Here is a 21,026-nt window from a genome sequence, read left to right as displayed (position 1 = left end):
CACACTAAAGGAACGACAGGTAAAAGATAAAGCACTTCATCTGAAAACTCAAGGACTATCCATAAATACAGCAAATGATAATCCTAGCCTGGTAATGTCCAACTCCGTCATGTGAGCCATTCGGTGGGAAGCATAATGTTCGAAATGCTGAAATTTGAACAGTTGTAGTTGTGTTCGTCACCACACAATGCCATCGCCAGTTCACATTCGAAATGTAGCCATGTTTACGCTTGTGCCCCTGTACACGGCATGGAAGGCTGAACAGATTCAACTCTTCCATCGCTTCCTGATCTGTACAGAAGTGCGGTTGCGTTCCCGTTCCTGACACTCACATCCGTCTCCGCTAACCAGCATCATGAGCACTCCAATGGTTCCCGCCGCTCCTTCCGTATCGTCCCAGCGCGCCCCGTCAAGATGTGAATTACTGTAGGCAACGGAGCCAGTGTATGATGAAGGCGAATGCACTGTTTGATGATGCTCCAACAAATCCTTTCACCGTTGTACGGAATTTGTAAGAAGAGTAGTGGCTCAACTGTAGGTCCAACGCAGAAGGTACCTCACAGCGCAGTTATGTTACGTCCACAATAATGAACATACTCAGCAGACTGTGATGTGTATCAGACACACTCTGGCATTATTTGTTCCACATTCTCCCAGGAGGAGATGAAATGTAGTTCAATCATGTCTTTAGTACATGGGGTACCGTTGCCTCGTTGCAACTAAACAGGTATGCAAGTTACTTTCCCATGAGACCCAGCCGGAGCCGCATCGTCGCCATTACCAGCTAGTCATGAAGAGGTATAATGTGACTTTCCACCACTCCCTGATTCAATCATAGTTTGCGAGCCTGCGTCAAACTGCTTTCTCACTAGAGCCAGGCATCGGATACATATGGCTTCAGTAAGGTTTACAATGCTATGTCTCTGGCCTAGATCCAAGTCTAGATACAGCTGCTCAGAGTAAGGGCTGATGAAATGTTCATATCGGAACAAGTGAGACTTCAACAGTAGCTAGTACACATCAGGCCTGAGGACTTCACAGCGTTTCTCCAGCACACTTGTTCTCTCCTTCAACTCAGATACTACTTGAAGTACTACTAAAGGCCATCTGGCTCTCACACTCAGTCCTTCCACCCCTCATTTTCATGGTTAAGGCTTCCACTCGTCACTCGGCAGGTTCCTGGCCTCTCCGCAGTCTGTCCTCAGGAGAGGGTCGCTCTGGAGCTAGTGCAGCCGATTGAAAGGGAATCGAGTTCTTTCTCAGACGTCCACAACCTTTCGCTGTGCTTCACTTCGCTTCCACTGCGGGAAAGTAGTCACACTTCAGGACCACGACGTGCTTGTTGCAGCCTACACCAATGATACTAAAATAATAACGATATTCCCTCATTTTTCTGCCTCCCGCCCGGCCGGCTCGGATGGAACGTATGGAATGGGAGCCTCAGTTCCATCTCTCGTCTGCTAGTTCATTCAGGAGCGCAGCAGCGCTTCGGCATGACGATACAAGTCGAATCAAAACTGCAACTCGACTCTCTAGCCAAAAAAACTAGCTCAGTGTTCGTCAGGCAAAAAGCGAAACTTCGAAAGTCACGAACTCAAAAGGTGGGGAAGTAAGTGCAGAGTCAGAAGGTCCACTTGCCCCGTCTCGAACCCAGACAATCTTTGTGCAAGTCATCTACAGTAGGGTCAGCCAGTAGATCTACTAGTACTAGGGATCCTACAAATTAAATTATAATTTGTAGGCCCTGCGTAGCTAGTCTGGCTGGCTAGTCACACCATGTACCAGTGCCAGTGGTCATAGTCTACGGCGCACATTTTCCGAAGTTCTTTCCTGTGCAAAGAAGTAGACCTACGAGTGGAATCGAGCAGACTGGAAGACACTGCTGTGTCTGGGTGTTTTCCAGCGGCAGAACGTCGTTAGTTTTGTCGAGATCATGGACGACAAGCGCCGCATGCACGTGCTGGCGTTGCAAAGTGATCTGCTTGCGGCCCAAAGCAGCTATGCCAGCAAACATATCGTCACGCTGAACTTCAGCTTACGAACTGGGTCGGCACAGGCAGGGCAAATACTCTGCAGCAAGAGGGGCTTTGAGGAGATCTGCTCTTTCGTACAACAACTTGTTTGCAGTTGCAATACGGCAGCATTGGACATGCTATTCACTGCACTTGACAGTGCACGTGACCACCCCAGCACTAGTAGTAGTACTACTGCTCATGAACGCCAGCAGTGTGAATCTGCAGCTGGCCAGAATAGCACAGAACTAGAAGCTGACCATGGCGGCGGTGATAGGGAGATGGATGAACACCAGGCAAGGATGAACCTTTGCAACATTCGGATGGAGGCAGAAGTTGGCGGTCGGTTACCAGAGTATTCTTCACAACATACAGCAGTCGGCCGTGAAACAGCAGTATTTTGCAAACCAGTCCTTGTGATGGAAGAGTCTGTACAAGAGGATCTGGATGTAATGGATTTTAATGATCCCGCGAATGGCTACGTATCGCTAGGTGAAAATACATCAATAGTCACTGAGGTATTGGTAAACAGGGTTGTAGTGGAATCTGCGGGCTCAGGTTCAGGAAATACTGCGCTGACGATAGTACACTGTGCTATACTGGCTGGGTGTGAGGGAATGCTGCAGTGCCTGGTGAAGTGGGGCGCTGACGTATCGTCCACACTGGAGCTAGAACTTGCGAACGTTGCTCAGGAGATGTCCTCTCTCTGCATAGCATATCTCCTGAAGGAGACGGGCATTGTGCGTGCACTGCTGCGCATGGGGGAATCCCCCTATCACCCCTCGCTGCAGCAATGCACCTGGGGCATTTTCCCCTTTTTCTTTCACCCGGATTACAAATGGAGGCTGTCTTTACCCAACTTGCTGTGCAGCAATGCCAGAAATTTTGAGATGGACCTGACCCTGTGGTCATGTCCACGATGTCCTCCACCCGGATCACTGGTGTTGCGGGCACTGACTGTTTCCAACGACGATAATCGGCGCAAGATTTTAGCGTGCCGTCACTGGGACACGGATTCAGTGACAATCGATGTTTCCGCCGAGCCGTATGAAGCGCTGGAAGACTGGATGGACACACCTTGCTACACGGCCGATGAACTGACCTGTAAGAAGTTCTTCTGTGCAGTGTCGCTGCTGAGAATAGGCATCACAAAGAAGAACGAGAGCATGCTTGGTTGTCTGGCGAAAGAGAATCACGATCGCTCCGCGGACAAGGCCAGGCTGTTGCTTCAGCATGGCGCCAACCCATCTGGTGTGTTGTATCAAGAGTTCGAAGCGGTGTGCCATCACTGGATTGACATAGCGCGCCGGGAAGTGAAATCTCGTAACAGTGGTTCCGGAATGTTCCATTCTTTCGAGCGCATGATCTCGCCTTCCTTTTGGGCATCGAACACACGTACGCCGCGCTTGGACCAATGTGTAGATAGTAATGCTATCTTCAGTAATCCACAGTTCTTCCGTTCCTATTCTATTAGGAAAGGCCTATGCGTACTCAGCTTTGGCTATCCACCAGCCTTAGACCGGCTACTGACGAGATGTGACCCGGATGATGACGTTGTTCGACTTCTCGTTAGACACGGCGGCTTGCCAGGAGTGCGCTGTGTAGAGGAACTACCGTTTGCGAATGGCCAACTTAATGACTGTGGCCTGGCGCGCAATGCAGGAACGTGCAAGATTGCGGCATCAGATGTGATATGTCTGGCTACTTCTCAGCCACAGCTTTTGTCGCATCTATGCCGTACGGCCATCATCGAAGCATGCCAGGGATATGGGCCACGGGCAGCCATCAAGCAATTTAGGATAGAATCACAGCCACGTGACTTCCTTCTCTTCCAGTAACTTTGACTTCAGAGCCTGTAGTTGAGCAGAATGCAATGTGATCAGACATTTCAGCACGACTTGTAGCTGAATCTCAGTCTTTTATTCTGTAACCTGCTGATTATGACAGGATGAGTGTCAGTGACATGTTAAGCCGTGTGATTTCCAGCGATTATCACTTGAGCTTTTCTTCATAGTTGCTATGTGTTCCGTGTGTTGTAGGCAGTTGTGTCATTATGCAGGATAGGATACCGCACTGCATAAAACTAACTTCTACGTTTGCCTGCGGATAAATCTTTCAAGGCTCAAGTAGGCGTTAAAGCACATGATCGGTTAGGGACCGTCCGTAAATACAGATGTCGTATCCGGTCGGCCCGGGGTTAGACCCCAAGGCTGCGGTTCGACATGAACTAACTTACTTACTAAACCATCACATTACAAGGCCGTGCAGTGGTGGCCACTTGGAGAGAGTCCACCAACAGAATTACTCTTACGCACGCACGCACATATACCTAGACATACTCTCACACACACACTCAGGCATATACAGACACGTACACTCACACCAGCGTTCAGGTATACTCACATCTTGAAAGGAGCTAACTTAGTTCAAGAGACGATACTGAGAGCACAAGGCAAGACAGACGAAAGCCGAAGCTTCCGCCTGAAGGCGGAAGGCAAGAGAGAGAGCGAGAGAAAGGTGATGGCAATAATATCTAGTCGCGGCCATGGAAATCCATGGCCACGAGATTGCTGATCCCGCATGCAATAGCGTATCAAACCGTAGTAAATATGTGTACGAACTGTTGCATAAAGAGCGGGAGCCAGGTGGGGAACTAACAGCGTATACCAAATAAGGAAGGCCCCAGGCCTTGTGTGAAGACATAAAATAAAGACGATTATGAACCCGTTTACGGGAGATAGATAAATAATTAGACACCAAAATAAGGCATACTTGTCCCGTAGAGGCCTAAAAGGCACGTGTCAATAGTATGGATACGACATATCCCCCCCGCTTACACGGAAAAGAACACGTCCTCGTGTTATAACTTATAAGTAACGTTAACCCTCATGCCACACAAGAGAGACGAGCCTGTGGGGTGTCGCAAGCGTTTATTCCAGCATGAATAATCACGAGCCTGTGATCGGTAATCAAGTATGACGTACATGTGCTCAGTATGAGGTCATGATTATTTAATGATGTACACATATCACCAAGAGTACATGAAAACCAGAGTGTGCAGCTCGGATGGGTTGCTGTAACACTGTCACGGCGAAATTCCGTGATTACATCATTTTAGTGATGTAGTGCGTACAAGCAGGATTCAAGCAGGTCTCTTTCTGCACAACTGCAGCTCAGTTGTACGCACTACGCCATTTCCCGCCTCAGATCTGGGCCAAATATGATGTAATCACGGAATTTCGCCGTGACAGACACCCATAGCAGAAAAGGCCCCAAGCTGCACACTCTGGTTTTCATGTACTCTTGATATCACGCATCAGAGAGGCAAGGACAGCAGAAGCGACCCGCGGGGTCGTGCGCCGTCGGAACGGCTACGTGTACTACTAGGTTGCTATGGCAGCGGAACACTAAATCTTAGTACACATGAATAGTTCAATGGTGCCAATGTGCGTGCACTATGTGTAGTGGTTCTACAAACGCACCAAAGACATCTTGTAACCATGGTAACTAGCTTCGTTACTACAAATCACAAGTGTGTGGGAATACAGAGAACGACAGAGAGATTAGGGCTACGTTCGTTTTTAGCTACCTGGTAGAGTAGAGTAGAGTCACTCTACCAATAGAGGTAGATGGTAGAGGCAAGTGTACGAACGCTGTTCTACCAGATCTAGTAGTTTACACGATGTGTACGTGAAATGTTTCTTTTTTTTATGGAGTTGTGTACAAATCCTTGATCTTGCTGGAAATCCCGTAGCTCTACCAACTTCTACCGGATTCTACCAACTTTTTCCCGGTAGAGCCGGTAGAGGAAAGTAGAATCTACCCTTTTGAGTAGAATTTTTTTTCAAAAAACGAACACCTCTACCGTAAGAAGTAGTTTCTACCCAAACCTGTAGATCAAAAACGAACGCCCCCCAAAGGAAAAGCCAGGCAGGCAAGTACAGCTAAAGTGCGTAGACCCGGGTGCTCGAATGAGACACAGGGTACCAAAACAGAAACACCCTGAAATTGTACCTAAACTTGTTCCGATTTCGTTTAGATTTCACAAATACCATCAACATATGGCCCGCTAACGGTATGCCAAATTTCAGCGCTGCCCGGTAAACGCTTTTTGAAATACTCGCGACCCACTTTTTGCTGGGTCCTTGATTCGAGGATATGGGTCTCCTGTACGGTGCTGCCAAAGACCTGCTGAATCTGCGGCTCCACTGACCATCTTGCTCTCAAAAATGTAGTAGTAAGTTACTACTCCCTGCCCTCAACTGCCACACCAAGCGTAGACGATGGTAGACCCGTGTGCTTGAATCGGAGACGATCTGACGAGTTCGCTGTTTCTGATTCGAGCACCCAATTTTCAAATAAAAAATCCGAAGGAAATACGACAATTTTACTGCGTACTGTAGCTTGTGTTGTAGCGCACCCAGGTTCTGAATTCCTGCTGGGTGGGTCAAGCCAGACTCTCTTCCCTGTTCCATCGCCTCTCCAAAAGAAAATTCTGACATTATTGAGATTTACAGATGAGAAATTGCACACCTGTCAAATCGTTTCTGATTCGAGCACCCGGGTCTACGGTACAACTGGCATGTCGCACAGCGCGGCCGGATGAATGCATACATGTTACATAAAAGGATACAATGACAAACAGTGGGATGTGCATCCACTACATCTCCCCTCTGAGATTAAACAGGCTATAATAGAGAAGATGAGGAGTTCAAAGACTATTCGATAATGTAGGTATGGTTTGTAGAGCAAGTTGCAGTGAAAGAGTGATGTGCAGAGACGACGGCAGATACGTCTCGGCACGTTGCTGAATTAGCATGATTCAATGAGGCGGTTGACAGGCTGAGGAGCTCTAGCAGAGTGACGGACTGGATCAGCTGCTGTGCCACCGTACTCAACCTCGACTGTCGGCTTCTCTGCTTCTAGCAGTGGCAGTCGGATCAAGTGACGACGATTGCGGAGAACAGTAGAGTGACCAGACTCAACGAGGTAAGAACGATTGGACACTTGCTCTACTATCTTGCCCTCCCGTTCGAGATCGGTGATGAATACACGGTCATGAAGCTGTAGAGTCGCGAGAGGCTTAGCTGCATGCCGTTGGTCGTAGTGCAACTTCTGCTGTTCCTGGGACTGAGTTTCCGATTCCAGAATACTAGGGAGATCTGGCCATTTCGGTTCCAGCTGTTCAGTCGTTGCAGGTAGACCGGTACGGAGCTGGCGGCCATACAACAGCTGACATGGGGCATAGCCGTTGCTCAGCGGTGTCGTGCGGTAAGCCAAGGGTGCATCTTGCAGGCTTTCGGCCTTCCGCAGGAGATTCTTGGCGGTGCGAACTGCACGTTCCGCTTCGCCATTCGACTGAGGATACCGTGGACTGGAAGTGCGATGGGTGATGTCGTTTGCTGTGCAGAACTCAGTCAACGCTTCGCTGGCAAACTGAGGACCGTTGTCTGTAACCAAGGTGGACGGGAAACCATGCTCGGCACAGATGCGGTGCAGATGCTTGATGACAGCAATCGAGGTTGTGGCAGTCAGCGGTACGACATCGAGGTAACGCGAGAGATAGTCAACAATGACGAGGTAAGTCGTGCCGTTGAATTCCATCAGATCTGCACCAACCGTGTGCCACGGCAGTGTTGGGCGTTGGACGGGTTGCAGTGGTTCGGTCGACTGGACGCGGTGTTTGGTGCACACTTCACACGTAGCGACCATCGTGTCGATTTGCCTTGACAAGCCTGGCCACCAAATGGAATGGCGGGCGCGAGACTTGCACTTCGTTGCACCTTGATGTCCCTCGTGGAGCTTCTCGAGCATCTCAGGCTGCAGAGAGGGTGGCATGACAATGCGGAAGCCATGGCACAGCACACCTTGCTCACAGGACAGTAACTGGCGTTCATGGAAGTATGGGCGCACAGTGTCGTCGACATCACGTGGGTTGCACGGCCATCCGTGTTGGACGAAGTGGAGGACTTGCTTGAGCGTCTTATCTTGTGTGGTGGCGTCAGCAATGTCACGGGCTTTACCATCCGACACGATCTCGCCGATGTAAGATGCGAGGTTGATGCTGATCTCGTCTTGGAGACTAGGCGTGTCGTCACAGGCGAGCGGAGCGCGAGACAGAGCATCGGCAACAACTAGCTCTTTGCCAGGGACATACACGGCGGCTGGATTGTACGTGAGCAGGCGCATCAGGAGGCGTTGACATCGCATCGGGACACGGTTCAAATCACGCGTATTGATCAGCGGGATGAGTGGTTTGTGATCCGTCTGGACAGTGAGGGACGAGTTGCCGTAAATGTAGCCGTGGAATCGCTCACAAGCCCAGACAACAGCCAAGCACTCCTTCTCGATCTGCGCGTACTGTTGCTCAGTAGTGGTGAGGCTGCGTGAGGCAAATGCAATGGGGCGCATTCCGTCGTCATGCTCCTGCAATAGGACAGCTCCCAAGCCGTAACTGCTGGCATCAGCGCTGATGACCGTGGGCTTGGTTGAGTCGAAGAACGTGAGGCAGGGCGCATTGGTGGCAAGCTGTTTGAGCTTGTCCAGGGCCTGTTGTTGTGTAGCAGACCACTCCCATGCGGTGTCATGCCCCAGTAGAAGACGCAGTGGAGCGCTGACTTCCGAGAGATTGGGAATGAAGCGTGACATGAACGCGAACATGCCGAGAATGCGCTTCAGTTCCGTGACGTTCTTGGGCGGCTTCAGATTAGCGACGCTGGACACTCTCGCTGGGTCAGAGTGGAGACCTTTGGCGGAGAAGATGTGACCAAGGAACTTCACTTCGGCCTGACGCTTGTGACATTTCGTCATGTTCAGCGTGACGTTGGCTTTCTGCAGGATGTCTAGTACGGCAGCTAGGTTACGGTCGTGTTCTTCTCGCGTACGGCCAGAGACAATGATATCGTCCATGTAGACGAACACGCCGGGGAGCTGGTCCAGAAGGTTGGTGAGACGCTTCTGGAAAATCTCAGGTGCTGATGTGATGCCGAATGGCAGTCGCTTGAAGTAGAACCTGCCGAACGGCGTGATGAAGGTGGTCAAACGGGCAGAGTCGGGACTGAGTGGGACTTGCCAGAATCCGTTAGCAGTGTCCAATGTCGTGAACACAGTCGCTCCGGCCAGTGAAGACAGGGCATCTTCTAACGTTGGCAGCTGAAATGTCTCCCGCTTGACAGACGCATTAAGACGCTTCAGGTCGACACAGATGCGTACCTTGCCGTTAGGTTTGAGGACGGGCACCATAGGCGAACACCAGTCTGTGGGTTCGTCGACACGCGCAATGATGTCGCCATCTTCCATGCGGTGCAGTTCTTCACGTACTTTCGAATACAGGTGATGAGGAACTCTGCGAGCTGTCAGGCAGTGATACGGTGTGGCGTCGGAAGTTAAGTGAATCTGCGCAGCAGGACCAACCATACACTGTACGAGTGGGACTGGACCTTGCACTTCAGCTAGACGCTGGACTAGACCCAGTGCTGTGCACGCAGATCGGCTGAGCAGGCTAGTGCTGGCACCATCTAGAACAAAGATGGGTATGGTAGTGGACTGAGATTGAAAGGAGCAGTGAGCCTCAAATACACCCAGGACCTGCATAGTCTGGTCATTCGCTCCTCTCAGCTGGGCACTAGTAGCAGATAAGGACGGCTTGGGCTGCAGTGTATTGTATGATTGCACGGACATGGTAGAGACATCAGCTCCAGTATCTAGCTTGAACTGGACTACACTCTTTCCGATAGCTAGATCTGCCAACCAGGGTGAATCACTTACACTTTGTGCGCACGTCGTGTGGCCAACAAATAGAGAGTCCGGAGAGTCGTTCGTGACGGCAGAGGTGGACGGTTTCGATCGGCAAACTCGCGCGAAGTGGTTGCGCTTGCCACAGGCTTTGCAGCACTGGCCTCTGGCTGGGCACTGATCGCGTTGCGAGTGGTGGCTTCCACCACAGTTCGGGCACTTCGATTCGGTCGCAGGCGGCGTTGCTGCAGATTTGTAGCTACCATGCGGTCTGCTCTTCGGCATAGATCGACCACCACGGTGCGACTGGACAGCTGAGGCTGAGGCATCATCGTCTGAAATCGAGCTGGCGGCGGCCAAGCCACTGCGCGATTGGGCTGCAACCTGTTGCTGGACAGTTTCGGCGTGCCGTGCGAACGCAACAACTTTGGCGAGAGTTTGCTCGCTCTTGTCTTTCATCTGCAGCTCCCGACTCACCCGCTTGTCCAGCATGTGGGCGACGAAGCGGTCTCTGATACGCTCATCCTTCGTGCCAGCAAACTCACAATACTCTGCAGCTTTGTACAGAGCACGGACAAACTCCTCTACGGTCTGGCCGGGTTGTTGTACAAGCTGTTCAAATTTAGCCCGTTCATGAACAACATTGGTAGAGGGGCGGAAGTACGTGTCGAAAGCACTGACGACCTCGTCATATTTCTTCTTGTCGTCCTCGGATAGTCCGAGTTGGTACTCGAACAAGGAGTCGGCGTTGGGTCCGAGAGCATACAACAAAGTGGCCACCTGAGTTTCTCCCGGGTCGGAACTCAGTTTGGTGGCAGCACGAAAACGGGTGAAACGGAGTTTCCACGCGGGCCACTGGTCCGGTGAGCTGAAGTCGAAAGGCGCTGGAGGGTTGAAACGAGCCATCACCGCTCACGAGGCCAAAGACTACAGGAAAACCAATTCTGACACCATGTAGTGGTTCTACAAACGCACCAAAGACATCTTGTAACTAGCTTCGTTACTACAAATCACAAGTGTGTGGGAATACAGAGAACGACAGAGAGATCAAAGGAAAAGCCAGGCAGGCAAGTACAGCTAAAGTGTGTACGGTACAACTGGCATGTCGCACAGCGCGGCCGGATGAATGCATACATGTTACATAAAAGGATACAATGGATGACTATGCGGCGCCCATCGGCAGCACCCGTGCCTCCAATAAAGGTACCGAGTGGCTTGTGACACGCAGGCTCTAGTAGTGCTGTGGCATGCCTGCGGGCCTGCGAATGCATGCACGATATGCCCCGCTGGACCAGCGGCCTGCAGCCATCAGGGCATACTCTGGGGCGCCTCGATCCGCCGTGTGTGTGGCTCCCCCGGCGCGTAAGGAATGGCTGCTGATGCTTGGACCTAGCACTTTGTGTAGGACAGCATTGATGTCGTTCGGCGTGAGATGGCGACCATCCTGAAACTTGAAGAGGGGTTGCTTGTCATTGCTCCATTTGCTGGACCGAACGTAAGCCTGCAGGGCTCGGACGGAACATGGTGCGGGGTCAGTGTAGCGATGCAGCGCTACCTCCCCGCCTGTTGTTAATTGAGACGTCTTCGTCCTCTGGAGCTGCGGAGAGGCCTCCTGCTGGGCTAGTTGGAGGTGTTCGCACCTCAGCGTCTTGAAGCCGCCGAGGCCGTGTGGTGACAGCGACGTGTACTCACTCACACGCAGCAGGCCGTGGAAGGCTGTCGTCAGAGCAGCCCATAGCATTAGTCTGTCTGCCGGGGAGTACAAGGACAGATCCAAGAACTGGCGGAGAGCCTTCAGCTGGTGGACGGTGATCGCTTGGCGCTGAGGGCGTGCTGACGGATGCCTGGGAAGCGACGCTCTCTCTAAGCCCTTGAGCAGGGCTGTGATGCGGCTTGAGGATGTAACCCCGACTGGGCCTCCCATGCGGAGGAGGTGGTATTTGACCGCGGCCAGGTAGACTCTCAGAGTGCTGGCACTGACTGAGTGAGACATTGCGGCAGCGAACAGCATGACGTCGTTCTGATCTGGGTGATGTGCGTCGCGGCGCATGCGACCCATGAACTCCAGGAATGCACGCCAGCCTGGGGCGTACGTGCGCTGTGTACCAGTGGCTACCGAGTTTGCAATCAGGTGCTCTGCTCGAGCTGAGAGAGCGGTGGCTAGCGAGCTTAGGAGGACACAGGCACAAGCGCATGCAACACAAATGCACACATGCATACGCCTGCACACGTGCACATTCCCTAAACAGGCAGCATGGCACGGCGGCCAAGCTGCGGTGTATGCATGCTGCGCCGAGTCGCCGAACGGCGGCCCGCTTCCCGGAACACACTGGCCCGGCGGCGTGGCTGCGGATTGTAAGCAGGGGGCCCGTGGGTTATGCTAGTGGGAGATCTCCCCCCTGACCTCGGCGGGGCGTTCCTGTACTGGTTTGGTCGAGGTTCTCCCTCATCCCGTGGGGCTAATGCAAATACGACCCGAGAGCCCCCCTCCTCCCCAGCCCCGCGGACTGGGAGCCTATTTGCCTAATCCATAGATACTTAGCCTTGCGGGTGGACGCATGGAGTGGCACGTAAGCGTTGGCTTGCGTAGCCGTGGCTTGCGGCGGTAAGCGATTCTCCGGCGGGAGGTGGACATCCGGAGGGATGTTATGCAAGCGGGGCTGGCGACCCTGGACAGACACACAGAACAATAGACAGCGGGCGGCGAAGCCTTGGCTCGGCGGAGCCGTAGCTTGCAGCGGTAGTGTCTGTAAGCGATTCTCCAGCGGGAGGTGGACATCTGGCGGGATGTTATGCGAGCGGGGCTAGCGACCCTGGATAGACACACAGAACAATAGACAGCGGGCGGCGAAGCCTTGGCTCGGCGGAGCCGTAGCTTGCAGCGGTAGTGTCTGTAAGCGATCCTCCGGAAGGAGGTGGACATCCGGCGGGATGTTATGCGAGCGGGGCTGGCGACCCTGGACAGACACACAGAACAATAGACAGCGGGCGGCGAAGCATTGGCTCGGTGGAGCCGAAGCTTGCAGCGGTAGTGTCTGTAAGCGATTCTCCAGTGGGAGGTGGACATCCGGCGGGATGTTCTGCGAGCCGGGCTAGCGACCCTGGATAGACACACAGAACAACAGACAGCGGGCGGCAAAGCCTTGACTCGGCGGAGCCGTAGCTTGCAGCAGTAGTGTCTGTAAGCGATCCTCCGGCGGGAGGTGGACATCCGGCGGGATGTTATGCGAGTGGGGCTAGCGACTCTGGATAGACACACAGAACAATAGACAGCGGGCGGCGAAGCGTTGGCTCGCAGAACCGTTGCTTGCGGCGGTGGTGTCTGCAGCCGATCCTCCGGCGGGAGGTGGACATCCGGCGGGATGTTATGCGTGCGGCTTGTGAGCCTGGATATCCACGCAGAGCACAAGACAGCGAGCAGGTCAGGCTCGCAGAGCCGTGCCCCTAGTATACGGGCAAACATACAACCTGCTGGGTAGGCTTAACGCCCTCTACAATTTGCCTCGGTAGCACGGCAATGCGGTGCCTGGCCCTTATTTTGTTTGCGCCATACGGGGCACGCGTGTCGCGTACATATGGAGCGCCCCCGAGTACAGTGGTCGCCGGTTCGGGGCCTGCGGGGTGTCGGCCACCATTCCTCCCAAAAAAGAAAAAAAAAAGGTGTTCTAAGGGGCCGGATAAGCCCGGTAAGCCCACAGAGTGGTAAGATAGACCATGAAGGGTTCGCTCCGGCAGGGCATGGATAATCATTGACAGCGGAAACTGTAGGTGGGGGCTTTAATTGGCGGCTGGAGCGCTTGGCAAACTGCAGACGGATGCGACTATCCGTTGTCGGATTGGGCACTGGCGAGTGATGATGGGGCAGTCTCCGCGTCGGAACCAGACGGACATGACGGACGAGCAGGCAGAAGTTGTGGCGAGCGGGGAGTTGCATGGTGCTGCGTATCAGGGCCATGACCCCGGCGTGTCGGCATGTGCCGGACTCCCAGGCAGTGCACCCTACTGAATTATCGCAGTGCAAGAGGTCCAGTCCTGCGCACATGGTCTGCTATCGTGTCAATCGTAATTAGAGAGAAATGGTAGGCCTGCTTGTCCATGAACGACTTGACGCTGTTCCCCACGGGGGCGGACAGGCGCATGATGAGCCGGTAGGTGCCCGACTTCTCGGGGACCACACCTACGCCAGGGGTGCGCAGATGGACGAGTGGCGGCGCGTTGAACGGGCCAGTAGTGTGGCCGCGACTGTATTCCGTGGCTAGGTACTGGTCGACGACCTCAGGGTGTACTGCCACTGAAGACAAGTTCGGGCTGCGTACGGACACATCACGGGGTCCAGTGAACCCGATACGACAGCCGGCACGTAAATTGTTAATTAGAGAATGAACAAATGCAGGATTAGGGTGCGCCAGCAATTCAGTGTGCAATGCATCAATATTGATAGGGGTGTTAGTAGTATAGGGGGAGGGGGTTCTGGCTCACCTTCCAGGTGAGCCAAAATCGACTTTCTCGATCGGCCCTTCGGGCCTCCCTCCCAAGTCTCCCCCCCCCCCCCTCCCCCTATACTACTATACTAAAGGATAGACACCCAAGTACTAATATTACACCTCCAAGTACTAATTTTACACCTCCAAGTACTAATTTTACAACTCCAACCACTGATCCCATGTTGGCTCAACCTAGTTCCAGAAAAGTGAGTCAACTTGCTGTCTCCGGGAAAATCGGAAGTGAGCCAACTTCAGCTTTTTCACTTACCCCATTTTGGCTCACTTCGAGGACTGATGTGGGATCGGTTTCTGAGCCAACTTCAGCTTTTTCACTTACCCCATCTTGGCTCACTTCGAGGACTGATGTGGGGTCGGTTTCTGAGCCAACTTCGGGTGGTTCAGCTATGGATGAGGATCCTTCTTTCTATAATAATTTTTTTTATTTGTCTGTGAAATATACCAGCAGTAATGGGGCTGAGAAGAAGAAGAAGAAGAAGGAAAAGGAGGTAAATCAAGTTGTCTGATTTTCCCGATGTTCCCGATGTTATCAGTGTTGTTGGTGTAAATCTCGATGTAATTCCCGATGTTCCCGATGTAATTCCCGATGTTCCCGATGTAAATCTCGATGTAATTCCCGATGTTCCCGATGTAATTCCCGATGTTCCCGATGTAAATCTCGATGTAATTCCCGATGTTCCCGATGTAATTCCCGATGTAATTCCCGATGTTCCCGATGTAATTCCCGATGTTCCCGATGTAATTCCCGATGTTCCCGATGTAATTCCCGATGTAATTCCCGATGTTCCCGATGTAAATCTCGATGTAATTCCCGATGTTCCCGATGTAATTCCCGATGTAATTCCCGATGTTGTCGGTGTTGTCGGTGTAATTTCCGATGTTCCCGATGTTATCAGTGTTGTCGGTGTAAATCTCGATGTAATTCCCGATGTTCCCGATGTAATTCCCGATGTTCCCGATGTAATTCCCGATGTTCCCGATGTAAATCTCGATGTAATTCCCGATGTTCCCGATGTAATTCCCGATGTTCCCGATGTTATCGGTGTAATTCCCGATGCTGTCGGTGGTGTCGGTGGTGTCGGTGGTGTCGATGTTGTCGGTGGTGTCGGTGGTGTCGGTGGTGTCGGTGGTACAGATGCTGCTGGTACATTAATAGGTGGACTAAGATGTGTAAGCGGAACACAAATTGTTCATTTTTACTCTATCATAAACCGTTTTTCTTTTTCCCATCAGTCCATTCCAGTTACATCATAGGTTGAGAGTAATCTTGGTAGATTGTCCACACCAAGCACATCTGGTAATGACATCGGATCAAAATCTAACCTAGGCTGATGTTGTAAATTTCTTGGATCATTTTCAGGGTCAACACTCATCGAACAGCTGGAGCGTTTTATGACATATACAACAGCACCAACTATAGGAATAACAATCAGAGATAAAAGATAAAGATTGGGGTCTGTCAAATGAGGGTGATCCCCGTTTCCTGGTTTCGTCTGATCGTAAGGTGGTTGTGTAGTGATATGATCTGTTGGTGGTGATGTTTCACTAGGGATGTCAACCGGAGTTGGTCTTTCACTTTGGATGACAGTAGGAGGTTTCGTTGTCAAGCAGAGTCCATCCTTATCCAACGGATCAAGAATACAACCAAGAGTAAATGGTAGCATGGTCAACAGTATTAACAAATGTGGTATTTCCATTTTTATCTACATATAGTTAAGATTTTCAGTACTCATGATAAACCAGCTCCCATTCATCAATGAGATTGTATCCACTCACAGTTGGTAATGTCAATGTGTTGTTGATGAAGGTCAGATATGCCGTTGTTATATCATTTTCTGTGATGTATCGGATTACCGCTTTTTCTCCCAACACATCTCGATATGATACATGAAAACGTCTTCTGCTACCACTTGTTTCTTGACCGACTATGAAGAGATCCTCAATGACAATCAGTTTGTTGGTTGGACTTTTGTAAATAGGAAAAGCATGAAGTGTGGCTTCTGGTGGAGTGGTTGATGAGCTCGGGATGATATTCTTCATTTTTTTGACTTTCACCTTTCCATCCTTTCTGTCAACATACTCCTTTGTTGTTGCTGAGTCATCCTCTGTTGAGTCTCGGAGATTGATGATGTGTTTCAACCCTATGTTAAGATTTCCTTTCATCTGGGTGAGTCCACTCGTCCAGAGAGTCCGACTTAGTGCTGTGTTGAGATATTGTGATGTTACCACAGATGTACTTCTTGATGGTTGCTTCACATTCACAATTTCCATTCCACCCATGTCAAGATTTCCTTTCATCTGGTTGAGTCCACTTGTCCAGAGAGTCCGACTTAGTGCTGTGTTGAGATATTGTGATGTTACCACAGATGTACTTCTTGATGGTTGCTTCACATTTACAATTTCCATTCCACCCATGTCAAGATTTCCTTTCATTTTCAGTGTACCACTCACCATCAGTCGTGTTTCATCATCATCAACATGCTTCCTCAATGAAGTATCCACTTTTCCTATCTCACTTGTGACCCACCCAGTTGGTGCCACACAAGTGGAACTCACTCCATCATACCCAAGATGACAAATTCGATGATAGTTCATGTCAATATGTCCCTCCACATCTCCACCAGCTTTATCCAACTTTTCTTCACTGACGACAAATAACTCCCTCTTTTTGGCATAGGAATCAAGATTGATCGAATTAGCTTCCAAGGCTGTTCCAAATTTTGAACTCATCTTCCTCATCTACCTATATATTATTTTTCTTGAGAGTGTTGGAACAATAAAAAATGATCCTTTGTAGATACAAACCATGGAAATGATCAACTTTGATGAGCACAAGGAGAAACCAACAAAGCATCACTACTTGCTTCCTGATTGTCACTACATGATGATTGGACAAACGGGATGTGGGAAGACAAACACCCTGTGTAATATGCTTCTACAAACATGGCTGAAGTGTGATAAGGTCATCCTTTACACAATAAATCCTCAACAACCAAAATATCAACTTCTTGATAGGTTTTACAATGGAATATCTCCTGGTAATCTTATCATTGAACAACCGGACAAGGTTTGTCCAGTGGAGGATCTCGATGATCAGGAAAATAAGGTGATAATTTTTGATGACATCAAGATTGACAAAAAGAACATGACAAAGGTGATGGAATACTTCAGTCTTTCTCGGAACAAGAAATGTAACTGTATATATCTTTGTCAATCATACTATGATGTACCGAAATATATCCGGAGGAATACCAAGTGCTTCCTCCTGTACAAGGGCTTAGACAACAGAGATGTCCAATGTCTAGCACATGATCACTCCAAAAATCTTAAGAAAACCGAGTTTGCGGAGGCCTATGAAATGGCAACAGAGAAACCACATTCATTTTTCATGCTTGATAAAACAGCAACATATCAGCCAGAGATGTACCGATGTGGATTCGATAGGTTCTTGGAGAAGTGAGAAGAAAAAAAAGGTATTGGTAGATAAGCATGCCACATTTTACTCAAGTAGAAAATCCTGAACATCGGAAGGAAGTCATTGACACCTTTCTCAAAAATCGAGAAATTCTCAAGCAACGTCAACTGGAAAAAAGGATCGGTAAGCAACAGCAGGAGGAGTTTGTAGAAGAGTTCCAAAAACCTGTTGTTAAAAATTTAACCAAACAAAGTGAGGAATACGATAAACGGCAGGATGCGCTCCTTGGACAACTTCAGACTAACCAAGCAGCAATCACATCAGCCCTCCACCAAATTCCATCGGTTGTGGGTTCATTCATCAAACCCATCGGAGGTAGTGCTCCTGAACCATTGGATGGTAGAACTTCTTCTTTCATTACTGACACTGATATATCATTCAACCAGGATGATATTGGCCTCATCAATAAGTATAGGGGGACTAATGATGAAATACCGAATACAGTAGAGATCAAAAGTAGTAACTTGAAGAAGGTGAAAGACGTGTTGGGGAGAATAAGAGGGGTACAACTGCGCTCTGGTTCAGTAAGTGATAAAGATGGAAATCAGAAATATGTGATAGATTCCATAGACAAGGTGAGGGAATGGATAGACTTCATGATTAGTGCTAAGGGTAGTAGTAAAGTGAAACCAGTACAATATCAGAAAGCAGATCGAGCAACTCAAAAATCACCACAGTCTACTAAGAAAAAGAGAAGAGAAAGAAAGAAAGGTATCAATCCAAAAAGTCCAGAACTCTCAAGTCCAGTTCCAGATCAAGCAACTCAACCTCTAACAATAAAAGTGTCACGAGAAAGAGCATCCGCGTTTAGACCTGTTGATTATACTCCACCACAGCCGACTAAGAAAAAAAGAAGAAACAGAAAGAAAGGTAGCAATCCAGAATACCCAACTCCAGAAGCATATTTCCGAGGGAATAGTGATAGAGACAGCTTTTCGGAAGATGAAGAATCCTATGCCTATGGGTTTCCTGTATCGGACGGAGTCTTCCACTCACGCTTGGAAGGTACTGGAATCAGATTTTACAAATCACCTGGCGAGTTAGTAGAAAGACTGGGTTTACTTTGCGCTTCCCGAGAGGCAGGAAATACATCAAAGAAAGTCATTAACGAACTAGTTGAGATCTTGGACCGTTTGTTGAATGATAAAGTGATAAAAAAGAGTGAATACAAGAAGATATATAAATCTTATGTATAGATAGAACCATGGAAACCATCCTATTTTTTGACAGTCACAGTTCACAAATCACAGGGACAAGTCAAAACTTCCAAGCATCTTTCAACCCTCCATTACTACTTGATGAAAAGAAGACCTATGAAATTGCTCTGATCAATTCTACCATCTGGTATAGTTGGTTCAACATCAACACCACAAACAACCAAATTCGGATTTTTGATGGGAAAGCCTGGAAAACTCTTATCATTCCAAGAGGTGCTTACAACTTGACTGACATCAATCGATATGTCCAGAGAAAAATCGAAAATGAGGACGGGATAACGATTGAGCCAAACTTCAACACTCTACACAGTGAAATTTACCTCAAACATGGTTACACGGTTGACTTTGACACCCCATCATCACTTGCTCCTGTGCTCGGATTTTCCAAGAAACTGATTGATACAACTTCTACATCTGACTTCATTGTGAATATCACTGACACACACAACATCCTCATTCACTGTAGCTTGGTAAGTGAGGCATATCTCAATGGTAGAACTGGTGATGTCATTTACTCATTTTCACCAGATAAACCTCCTGGATTCCAACTCAACATCCAACCGAATGAGAAGACGTTTTTACCATTAACGAAAACTGACAGAATATCGGATGTAATAATGAGGATAACTGATCAAGATGGAAAGGAACTGAACCTCAACAATGAAAGAACCACGTTCAGTCTTCATCTCCGAGAAAGAAAATAAGACTAGATAGATGACATCATGTTCGTGAAACAAAATCAGCTTACCAGACAAAAGGTTATCGGCGGAAAGTCTTCTTGGAAATCTGTTCAACAAAGCTAAAGGTGTACTATACAACACCAGAAAAATCTTAGCACCAAAGGTCAAATCCATAGGAAAAATGACAGCTCAGAAAGCTTTGAAGGCAGCAAAAGAACAGATCACTCCAGACATGGTCTTTGATTTGGCAAAAGATGTTGCTAAGGGTGATAGAAAATCAGTAAAAATGAAAGTAAAGAAAGAGGCAAAGCAGCTTGCTACTACTATTGGTAAAGACAAAGCTATCAATCCACATGTTAGAGATACCATCAATCAATTATCAAACAACAAGGACATCAAACGAGTTTTGTTGGATAAGAGTAAAGAGCTTCTCCAAGATAATCAGAGAGCTATCCTATCAAACATCATTGCTGGTTCAGGACTGAAGAGATTGTAGAAAAAAAAGAAAAAGAAAAAAATATATAGGTAGAAACAAGAGTACATAACCAAGAGTGTGCAACTGCCTGCACAACCTCTATGCTGTGCTGCGACGGCAGAACTTCACATCACGTGACATGGTTCAAAAGGTTATGCTGGCAAACAGTGCAAAGCGACCACAAGAGAGTTGTACCCAAAGCTGGGCTGCGTACAACCCAGTATCTATCATGCACTAGAGTGCACGGGTTCATCACGTGATGTGAAGTTCTGCCGTCGCAGACCCCATAGCTGGAGTTGCACACTCTTGGGTTATGTACTCTTGGTAGAAACCATGGCCTCTTATACAAGTCCACATTTCGATCTTTTCACAGACCCGCCAAAGGATGAATCAACAACTGAGTATGAGTACATAGAATATCTGCCCAGGAACAGCAATGACATGAATAAAGACCAGCATATCATAGAAACCAAGGATCTTGATGAGTATCTCCTTCCTCACAAAGCACTGCTTGAGGTTCGTGGACGTCTCGTCAAAGCAGCAGATGGCTCCAATTATGATCCTAATGATATCATTACTCTTACCAACAACGGATGGTCACTCTTCAAGACTGTTGAGTATCAACTTGACAACAACATGGTAGAGAGAGTTGATAGTCATGTACCACAAGCTTCTACCATTCTCAATCTGGTCCAGTTTAGTGATGATTATGGGAGAAGTTCTGCCACCAACATGCTCTGGTACAAGGATACAGGAACTGGACAAGCATCTCCTGATGAGTTCAGGGATTCAGATGCATTGTTGGCAGCAGGCGATGTCCCAAACGCAACAGCACTTACTGGAGCAAATTTCAGACAGCATTTTCAGACATATCTAAGGAACCCTACTTACAATACCGGATACAGTGCTCGACATCTCATTACAACTGGAA

General features: G+C 49.1%; 2 protein-coding genes across 2 annotated transcripts; both read right to left on the bottom strand.

Moving 5' to 3' along the window:
* Positions 1-6,824: 6,824 nt before the first annotated feature.
* Positions 6,825-10,652, bottom strand: LOC135816549 (uncharacterized protein K02A2.6-like). Its single transcript, XM_065329745.1, has one exon. It carries the CDS (start codon positions 10,650-10,652, stop codon positions 6,825-6,827), a length of 3,828 nt encoding a protein of 1,275 aa, XP_065185817.1.
* Positions 10,653-10,977: 325 nt separating this feature from the next.
* Positions 10,978-13,701, bottom strand: LOC135816548 (uncharacterized). The gene is made up of 4 exons (XM_065329744.1): positions 13,553-13,701; positions 13,006-13,132; positions 12,285-12,415; positions 10,978-11,914 (listed from the first exon to the last, which is right to left on the bottom strand). Exons 1-4 carry the CDS (start codon positions 13,699-13,701, stop codon positions 10,978-10,980), a joined length of 1,344 nt encoding a protein of 447 aa, XP_065185816.1.
* Positions 13,702-21,026: the final 7,325 nt, after the last annotated feature.

Source organism: Sycon ciliatum, chromosome 5 (assembly GCF_964019385.1).
Source record: "Sycon ciliatum chromosome 5, ocSycCili1.1, whole genome shotgun sequence".
In the NCBI taxonomy this organism is placed as follows: Eukaryota; Metazoa; Porifera; class Calcarea; order Leucosolenida; family Sycettidae; genus Sycon; species Sycon ciliatum.
The sequence above is the reverse complement of the archived record's forward strand: the minus strand, read 5'-3'. Positions and strand labels throughout refer to the sequence as shown.